At 59.4% G+C, this 10,463-nt stretch overlaps 1 protein-coding gene across 1 annotated transcript; it reads right to left on the minus strand.

Annotated features, from left to right (window-relative positions):
* Positions 1 to 2,700: 2,700 nt before the first annotated feature.
* pfn1 (profilin 1) lies at positions 2,701 to 10,177 on the minus strand. Its single transcript, NM_001130336.1, is given in 3 exon segments — positions 2,701 to 3,030; positions 3,639 to 3,828; positions 9,996 to 10,177. Coding segments are annotated over 3 exon segments (417 nt in total). The 5' UTR covers positions 10,125 to 10,177; the 3' UTR covers positions 2,701 to 2,932.
* Between the last annotated feature and the right edge of the window lie 286 nt (positions 10,178 to 10,463).

Below are 10,463 nucleotides of genomic sequence, written 5' to 3' on the forward strand. Positions count from 1 at the left end.
AGCACCAGTGCTTAGGTGGCACCCCCAGTGCACAATGGCCAATTGGCCGGCAAGATGATGCATAGACATTGGGCAAAGCAGGCCCCACCCCCATCCATGGGGGCATGTAGAGTCGAGGGGGCAGGTCCTGGTTGGTCACCGTGCCAAGGAAATATCCTGGAATATACAGCCTTTAGCATGTTTATTGTGCGGGGGGGGGGAGGCCTCCCCATAGTGGGGGCACAGTCTGAGCTCTGTCACTCACCCTACCCATGTAATTGTGGGCACACATGGTACAGCTGGTGTATAGCTGGGGGGCTATCCTGTGGTAAAGGGTCAATGTTTGGAGCCCTGAGAAGGTTGTCTGCATAGAGCCAGACTTTCCCTCACATCTCCCCCCAATGCCAGCCCCCAGTGGCACATTCCAACTTGCCCATTTATAGAGCAGTGACACCTACTGGCCACTTACTGAACTGCCAGGGAAATAGCTTTACCCACAGCTTCCCCTTCATACCCCAGGGCCCCCCTTACACTGCCTAAATAAAGGGTAACTAAACCTTTGTCCCCTACACAAATTAAAGAGGTGAGAGTGGACATCCCTGCCTAGTGCCTCTCTGAAGGTGAATGGTTGAGGAGGGACACCGGGGGGGGGGGCATTGCATCAAAATAGAGATCCCAGACGATATGTGCCCAGTATGTATAATAAATATGAGCACAATCATGTATGAAAGGCCTATTGTGTGTCTAAGGCGAGCAGCAGAGGTGGTAGGTTGCCCCAAGAGGTTGGCATTACTGTACCATTCAGATGGGGTTCCAAGTGGAGCTTGGCATTCTGCCCAAGGAGAAGCTCCTCTAGTTATGCCTCAGGGGGGAGGGGGGGCATGTGCCTAGGGTGCAACAGTGGGGGCTGCTGTGGAACCTCTTTGCCTACCTGCCCCTAGTTTCTGCCAGTCTGAATTCTGCCCACATCTGGCATTCAGTGTGTGCCACTTGCCTTGGGCAACCCTAAGCCCACTCATGTTGTGCCTGTTTGGAGCTGCTGTGCCCCCCCGGCCCTTCACATAACCCCTTTATCCCAGGCGAGAGACTGATCTGTTGGAACTTCCCACATAACCGGCTGCGGGGAGTTCCCGGCTGGGAGTCACAAGTCTCCATAAAACTGCCCTCGGTACGGGCACGGCACTCGGGGCTTCCCACACTCGCAACCGAAACTCCTTCATATTATGGAAAATATGATTATTCTCAGGCATTTATGGCATTAGCTAATCCTGCCCAGGAGCAGTAACCCATGGCAACCAGTAAATTCTACCTGCTGATTGGTTGCCATGGGTTACTGCTCCTGGGCAAACTTAGAGCCTTTATTCCATAGGGAGCACTGTGGCAAAATAGCACCAGAAGCTCCAAAGCAACTGGCAGTAAAAGGGTTAACTTAATCCTGACCCAATAATGAATATTACAAGTATTTGTGCAACAGCAGCAGCCGGCAGAGTGGTTTTGCTTCCCCTGCCCCAGTCAGTCTCTCCTCCCCCACTCGTGTTACTCTGTAAGGCCTCTAGGGGCAGCAGTGCTGTAAGGGCAATATGCCCAGGCCAGTGAGTTCTAATGACTCAGTGATGCATTTGTCATGGCAAGGGAAGGTCCATCTGTGTGGCACCATGTGCCAGGCAAAGCCCTGCCAGTCTCCCAGAGTACCCAGCCAATGGCAGCATTAAAGGAACAGTAGCTGCTGGTTAGTGAACTGCCAGGAAACACTTACCCAGGATAAGGGCCCCTTACACTGCCTCAATAAAGGGCAACTAAACCTTTGTTCCTACACAAATAAAAGGTGAGTGGCCATCCCTGCCTGTTACAGAGGCAATCCCACAAGGCAAACAGCCCCAGAGATAACCCTCACAGCTAGCACTCGCGCCTGGCACGGGATTCTGGGATGTGGTTACTGGGCTCTGCTGGAGAGGGAGTTATCAGATGCACCACTGGCACCCCTATTATAGGCTATGCCCAGCTGGCACTGGCACAGGACAGAGCACCCACTCTGGTCTCACTGCCCCCCCATTACAGACTATGCCCAGCTGGCACAGGACAGAGCACCCACTCTGGTCACACTGCCCCCCATAACAGACTATGCCCAGCTGGCACTGGTACAGGACAGAGCACCCATTCTGGTCATGCCACCCCCATTACAGACTATGCCCAGCTGGCACAGGACAGAGCACCCCAGGCTGGTCACACTGCCCCCCCCATTACAGACTATGCCCGGCTGGCACTGCTACAAGACAAGAGCACCCCCATTACAGACTATGCCCAGCTGGCACTGCTACAGGACAGAGCACCCCCGGCTGGTCACACTGCCCCCCCCCCATTACAGGCTATGCCCAGCTGGCACTGCTACAGGACAGAGCACCCCCGGCTGGTCACACTGCCCCCCCCCCCCCATTACAGGCTATGCCCAGCTGGCACAGGACAGAGCACCCCATTACAGACTATGCCCAGCTGGCACAGGACAGAGCACCCCATTACAGACTATGCCCAGCTGGCACAGGACAGAGCACGCCATTACAGACTATGCCCAGCTGGCACAGGACAGAGCACGCCATTACAGACTATGCCCAGCTGGCACAGGACAGAGCACGCCATTACAGACTATGCCCAGCTGGCACAGGACAGAGCACCCCATTACAGACTATGCCCAGCTGGCACAGGACAGACCACGCCACACCAACATGACTGTATACAGCATACTTTATTTTTTTTTTTTCTTTAAATCAGATATAAATTTGTTTCCCTGAAAAATTTCCATTCATTCCGATGACTGGGGGGGCAGCAAGAAGAGGCCATTTAAAAAAAAAAAAAATATAAACGAAACAAGGGAATCAAAAATAAGGGGAGAAGGGGGATCAGTTGGTCCGACGTTGGCAGCTGAACAGGTGAATGTATCAGTAGTAACGGGGGGGGCTCAGTAGCCTGCACATCTCAGGTACTTGCCCATGTCAAACACTTTCTTGTTTAGACACCCCCCATGCACCTCCGCATTCCCCATGACCAGGACAAGAGCTGTAACGGGAAGAGGAGAGTGAGTACAAGTGCCACTGTGCCACCATGGGCACCCCATGCCACCCAGGCACCCCCATCCCCTGTACCCCCCACCCCCTGTGCAACTGCAGGCGCCCCCATGCCCTGTACCCCCCACCCCCTGTGCTACTGCAGGCGCCCCCATGCCCTGTACCCCCCACCCCCTGTGCAACTGCAGGCACCCCCCCACACCCCCTGTGCTACTGCAGGCGCCCCCATGCCCTGTACCCCACACCCCCTGTGCTACTGCAGGTGCCCCCATGCCCTGTACCCCACACCCCCTGTGCTACTGCAGGCGCCCCCATGCCCTGTACCCCACACCCCCTGTGCTACTGCAGGCGCCCCCATGCCCTGTACCCCCACCCCCTGTGCAACTGCAGGCGCCCCCATGCCCTGTACCCCCACCCCCTGTGCAACTGCAGGCGCCCCCATGCCCTGTACCCCCCACCCCCTGTGCAACTGCAGGCACCCATGCCCTGTATCCCCCACCCCCTGTGCAACTGCAGGCACCGCCACCCCCTATGCCACCCAACCCCCATGCCCTGTGCCACTGCAGGCATCCCCACCCTGTGCCACCCCAACGCACTCACCTTTTGCAGTTTTGCAGATGGATATGTTGTATGTTGGCCCATTTGGGTTCTTCGTCCTTAGATCCATAACCTGATTGTCGGCAACACTGAACTCGTCCCGGAGCACGGAACACTTTTGCCCGCCCAGTACCAGCCCATTCACAAACAGCTTCTCTCGGTCCCCCGACACCACTGCGTTGATCTCGGCTGCCTGTGGGCACAAGAGCGATGGGTTAGCCTGGCACAGAACACTACTACAGAGGGGTCCTATGAGTCCTAGCCATGACTCCCACACAGGAAGCCAGAAGGGGAACATTACCATATAAGGACATACAGGTGCTGCCCAATGCCCCGAGCGCTGCCTTGTTGCCCTACTGAGGGCTCTATGTGCACTGCCGGCACTACATTAGCAGCGGGGGGGGGGGGGGGGGGGGGGGGGGTAGTGATACACACACAATTAGTGCAACACTGTACATGGAGGGCCCCCGGGCTGCAGAGCTTGTGATGCCGCACTCGCCCCATCATGCCTCAGGAATGCGGAGCATGTGGCCGGCCCCCGGGTGCTTCCTGCGAGTCCCCTGTAAGACACGGCGGGGCCCCTTCTGGAAGGGATCCAGCGGCCGCTGCTCCGCCCCCAGGACTGGGGAAGAGCTTCCATGGAAGCGATCCGGCCGCTGCCCTGTAGCACATACCAGCCTGACAGGGTGCTGCCCCCCAGGGGCCACAGCAGGGAGAGTCAGTCACATACAGGGAACATGTACCAACAGCAGCTGCCTGGCACCGTGCCCTGCCGGTATCACCGTGCCAACAGGCTCCCTGCCCAGGCACGTCCCACCATCTGCGGGCACATCCGCCTCCCCAAAGCCTCTGCCGAGCGGTGCAACAGCTGCCTCACTTCCTGTGACAGGAAGCTGCTCTGTAACAAAACAGGAAGTTGTGCGGGCAAAGAAAGCACCCAAGTCAGAGGCCGGCGAGCCGGGATCTCCATGGCGATAATGAAGTCACCGTCTCCCTTGTAACTAAGTCCAAGTGTCACACCTCAGCCAACAGGGCGTGAGCAGTGGGTGGGGCACCCTACAAACGTGCAGGAAGGGGTTACTGACCGGCTATTGTTTGGCCCAACCTGCTTATTAAATGCACCCAGTAGGGCAGACTCAGCACCCTGCTCACTGCACCCACGGGCCAATATGGCCACTCACAGAGCTGACAATCTACACCCACACCTGGGTCCCCAACAAGCTCCATTAGTTCATACCTGAAGAACAAGGGGTCCCCCCCCCCCATACAAGGGCCCAATGTGCGAGGCACAGGCAGATATTCCCAGTACAACCTGCGCTACTGTCCCTTTAACAGTGATAGAGAGGAAGCGCCGGTACAGACGGGCCGGACTAACAGGAGTGCCCCATTCCTGCCCAGCAATAAAGGTTTATGGCTCCATCTATAGAGCATGACGAGATTTATTATGGGGAGATGGTTCCATCCCTGCAGGGAAGGGCAAAGCCGCTGCACCCGTCAGCAAAGGGGCCTGACCTTGGACCAAGCGGCTGCTACTGCAAGGCATTATGGGGCAGGGAAACAATCATTGGCACTGTATACCCCCCTCAGCATGGCAAGGAAACTGGTTGGGGCAGAAAGTTAATGTACACCTGGACTTCCTGTTTCAGGCTGTGTAACAAAGTTAACTTCCCCTTTGATATTGGCACAAGCGGTGCCCTTTGCCGGCAAATGAGCCATCGTGTGGGGGCACCGCACCCGGGGTTCCGACTTCATACACCAAGAAACCTGCTGCCCGAGGGACTTGGGGCCAAAGCCCCGGCACAGGGGCCACCACAGGGCCATTTAAGCCAATGAACAAAACAGGAAGCCACAGGCCTGCGCCACCACTCACTTCCTGTCATCTGCCCTATTTTATTCCTTCCTGAAGTCAAGATAAGCTCAGCCCCCCCCCAGGTTGCTAGCCAACAGGAACACTAGGCAACTGTCAGGGTGGCACAAAGAATGCCCCCAGTTCAGCCTGGTTAGGAAGGGGCTTTACATGCCCCAGAGCAGGGCAAGAGGGCATTTCCCTGGCTGCTAACAGCAAGTTTTGGGGTCTGTCAGTGTTACCCCAATAGGCACAGGCACTGCTTGCAGTGAGCAGCGTGACACCAGTGAGGCACACACAGACTGTGCAGCGAGGATGCTGGGAGTTGTAGTTCTTACAGTTCCTGCTACAGCCATAGAGAGAACAAATGAGTGCAACTCCCATGATGCCCTGGGTGGCGGCACACATCTGGGGCCCATTACTGAGCGGGGCCGGCTCTCCCAATATATAAATATATGGCTCATTCCTGCCTCGGCTTTGTCTCCTTTTTCGGCCAGAAGTGCGTTTGTGTGAGCAAGCTCCTCCCCCGGGGCAGGGCCCCACACCCTCCATCTTGTAACAGGCAGGAAGCGAGAGAGGCTCTGTACTGCCCTGCTACCCTAGCTGCACTGTGCCAGGGGCAATAAGCAGCGACAGGTCTGGCACACTTACGCACAGGGACAGGCCTGGCACACTTACTCACAGGGACAGGCCTGAGCACAGACACCCCCTGGCACAGATACCCACAGGGACAGGCCTGAGCACAGACACCCCCTGGCACAGATACCCACATGGACAGGCCTGGCACAGACACCCCCTAATACCCCTTGGCACAGATACCCACAGGGACAGGCCTGGCACAGACACCCCCCCAATACCCCCTGGCACAGATACCCACAGGGACAGGCCTGGCACAGACACACCCCAATACCCCCCTGGCACAGATACCCACAGGGACAGGCCTGGGCACAGACACCCCCTAATACCCCCTGGCACAGACACCCCCTAATACCCCCTGGCACAGATACCCACAGGGACAGGCCTGGGCACAGACCCCCCCCCCCAATACCCCCTGGCACAGACACCCCCTAATACCCCCTGGCACAGACACCCCCTAATACCCCCTGGCACAGACACCCCCTAATACCCCCTGGCACAGACACCCCCTAATACCCCCTGGCACAGACACCCCCTAATACCCCCTGGCACAGATACCCACAGGGACAGGCCTGGGCACAGACACCCCCTAATACCCCCTGGCACAGACACCCCCCCAATACCCCCCGGCACAGATACCCACAGGGACAGGCCTGAGCACAGACACCCCCCGGCACAGATACCCACAAGGACAGGCCTGGGCACAGACTCCCCCTAATACCCCCTGGCACAGATACCCACAGGGACAGGCCTGAGCACAGACACCCCCCGGCACAGATACCCACAAGGACAGGCCTGGGCACAGACTCCCCCTAATACCCCCTGGCACAGATACCCACAGGGACAGGCCTGAGCACAGACACCCCCTAATACCCCCTGGCACAGATACCCACAGGAACAGGCCTGAGCACAGACACCCCCTAATACCCCCTGGCACAGATACCCACAGGGACAGGCCTGGCACAAACACCCCCTAATACCCCCTGGCACAGATACCCACAGGGACAGGCCTGGCACAAACACCCCCTAATGCCCCCTGGCAGTTACACAGGGACAGGCCTGGGACAGACACCCCTAATGCCCCCTGGCAGTTACACACACAGGGACAGGCCTGGGCACAGACACCCCCTGGCAGATACCCACAGGGACAGGCCTGGCACAGACACCCCCCCCCCCCAATACCCCCTGGCACAGATACCCACAGGGACAGGCCTGGGCACAGACACCCCCTAATACCCCCTGGCACAGATACCCACAGGGACAGGCCTGAGCACAGACACCCCCTAATGCCCCTGGCACAGTTACCCACAGGGACAGGTCTGGGCACAGATACCCCCCTCCTAATGCCCCTGGCACAGTTACCCGCAGGGACAGGTCTGGGCACAGATACCCCCTTATGCCCCTGGCACAGTTACCCACAGGGACAGGTCTGGGCACAGACACCCCTAATGCCCCTGGCAGTTACCCACAGGGACAGGCCTGGGCACAGATACCCCCTAATGCCCCTGGCACAGTTACCCACAAGGACAGGCCTGGGCACAGATACCCCCTAATGCCCCTGGCACAGTTACCCACAAGGACAGGCCTGGGCACAGATACCCCCTAATGCCCCTGGCACAGTTACCCACAAGGACAGGTCTGGGCACAGATACCCCTAATGCCCCCTGGCACAGTTACCCACAAGGACAGGTCTGGGCGCAGATACCCCTAATGCCCCCTGGCACAGTTACCCACAAGGACAGGTCTGGGCGCAGATACCCCTAATGCCCCCTGGCACAGTTACCCACAGGGACAGGTCTGGGCGCAGATACCCCTAATGCCCCCTGGCACAGTTACCCACAGCAAGAGAAGCACCACCAGTTCTACAGCAGCCACTTCCATTGCCCATAATGGCCCTAGGATTAACCCATTGCTTGCCAAGCAGAGGATGTAGCTGAACTACAGAAGCACAGGAGAGAGGGAAGTGGGCAGGAAGCCAATCAGCCACTTCCTGTAGGCACAGCTTGGTGTAAGGCACCGGCGCCCCTAGAGACAGGAATGCACGTGCCCCCCATCACACTTGGGAAGCCCACCCGCCCCGCCGGCAAGTCACATGCTAACTGGGAGCTATTTGTGGGGAGCACTTAGGGTGCACCAGAGCCCCCATCATAGAGGCTTTGCCCCCCCACCAGCTAAATATTAACCAATAGGCAACTAGAGCTCATGTTTAACCCCTAGTGACATGGCAGCTCCTACACTGGGCAAACGGTCCACCACATGGCTTTAGCCGGTGCCAAAGGAAGAGCCGGGCCTGCCGCCTCCTGTCTGGCAGGGGTGGTACCCAGCAATGTGTGCCAAGGTGCCCAGGCTACAGGGAATGCCATGCCTGCGGCTACACAAGCCCTTAAGCTGCTGGCAGGCCTCCCAGCCAACCCAGTACATTCCTATAGCAACTCCAGGCAGGTCTCTCTACTGCAACTCCCAGCACCCTTAGCCATGCCTAACGGGGCAGTTACACAGATACAGGGCATGGGGGCTATACTCACCCAACACTCACAATACATGCCCCATGGGTATCACATGACCGACTCTCTACCCCCCCGGGGGGTATCTGCCCATGTGTAACTAACCAACCCGCCCAAACTAATAGTAACCTCACCCAAGGGCCACTAGCCCTCCCCGTCACCCAAGGGCCACTAGCCCTCCCCGTCACCCAAGGGCCACTAGCCCACACTCTCCCCGTCACCCAAGGGCCACTAGCCCTCCCCGTCACCCAAGGGCCACTAGCCCACACTCTCCCCGTCACCCAAGGGCCACTAGCCCACACTCTCCCCGTCACCCAAGGGCCACTAGCCCACACTCTCCCCGTCACCCAAGGGCCACTAGCCCACACTCGGCCCCAGCCCTGCAGTCACCCAAGGGCCACTAGCCCACACTCTCCCCGTCACCCAAGGGCCACTAGCCCACACTCTCCCCGTCACCCAAGGGCCACTAGCCCACACTCTCCCCGTCACCCAAGGGCCACTAGCCCACACTCGGCCCCAGCCCTGCCTGTCACCCAAGGGCCACTAGCCCACACTCTCCCCGTCACCCAAGGGCCACTAGCCCACACTCTCCCCGTCACCCAAGGGCCACTAGCCCACACTCTCCCCGTCACCCAAGGGCCACTAGCCCACACTCTCCCCGTCACCCAAGGGCCACTAGCCCACACTCTCCCCGTCACCCAAGGGCCACTAGCCCACACTCGGCCCCAGCCCTGCCAGTCACCCAAGGGCCACTAGCCCACACTCTCCCCGTCACCCAAGGGCCACTAGCCCACACTCTCCCCGTCACCCAAGGGCCACTAACCCACACTCGGCCCCAGCCCTGCCTGTCACCCAAGGGCCACTAGCCCACACTCGGCCCCAGCCCTGCCTGTCACCCAAGGGCCACTAACCCACACTCGGCCCCAGCCCTCCCTCTCACCCAAGGGCCACTAGCCCACACTCGGCCCCAGCCCTCCCTCTCACCCAAGGGCCACTAGCCCACACTCGGCCCCAGCCCTGCCTGTCACCCAAGGGCCACTAGCCCACACTCGGCCCCAGCCCTGCCGGTCACCCAAGGGCCACTAGCCCACACTTGGCCCCAGCCCTGCCGGTCACCCAAGGGCCACTAGCCCACACATACCCGGTGCCCACCCATGCGGTGCCGGCAGTTCCAGGCCTGTCAGTATGGGGGGAGAGGCCAATCAGACGGGCCAATCAGAGTGGGCCCTAGGGAGCGGCTTACTCGGTGCCACTAGTTACAGGGCCGCTGCCGGAGGAATGAGGGGCCGGCCTATGCAGCTGGGGGGCCCCTTACCGAGCCGGTTGCCCAGGAGCCCGGGGAACACACTAACACAGGGGCCTCGGAAGACTCACCGTTATTTTGCTGAATATCCCGCCCGGTGTGGCGGCCCATACAGACGGAGAGTCGGTGTGCCCCACTATGGCGGCATCCTGGACCTGCCCGCCGCCCATCAGGTTATCGACATATCCACTCCAGCTCATTGCTGCAGTCGCGTAGGCACCGGACGGAGAGCGGGACAGTCACCTCGTGTTGGGGGGACGAGCGCGCAGAATCCGTTCCGGCCCCGCCACACCCTTTATATAGGGCGCGCCGCCGGGGTCAGGCGGGGAGGGCGTGGCCAGGAAGGAGACGGCGCAGGCGCAGAACGCAGGGCGCGGTCGAGAAACGCACAACACGCATGCGCTAAAGACGGTTTGCGAAAGCCTGCCTGAGGGACTGCGCAGGCGCAATCGTATCGGTGGCTGTGCGCAGGCGCAACTGAGATGAGTTGGCTGCTTTGTCGAACGGTGCGATGGGCGGGTTCTAGCGCATTCGAGGCG

The sequence above is a fragment of the Xenopus tropicalis genome, chromosome 3 (genome assembly GCF_000004195.4).
Source record: "Xenopus tropicalis strain Nigerian chromosome 3, UCB_Xtro_10.0, whole genome shotgun sequence".
NCBI lineage: Eukaryota > Metazoa > Chordata > Amphibia > Anura > Pipidae > Xenopus > Xenopus tropicalis.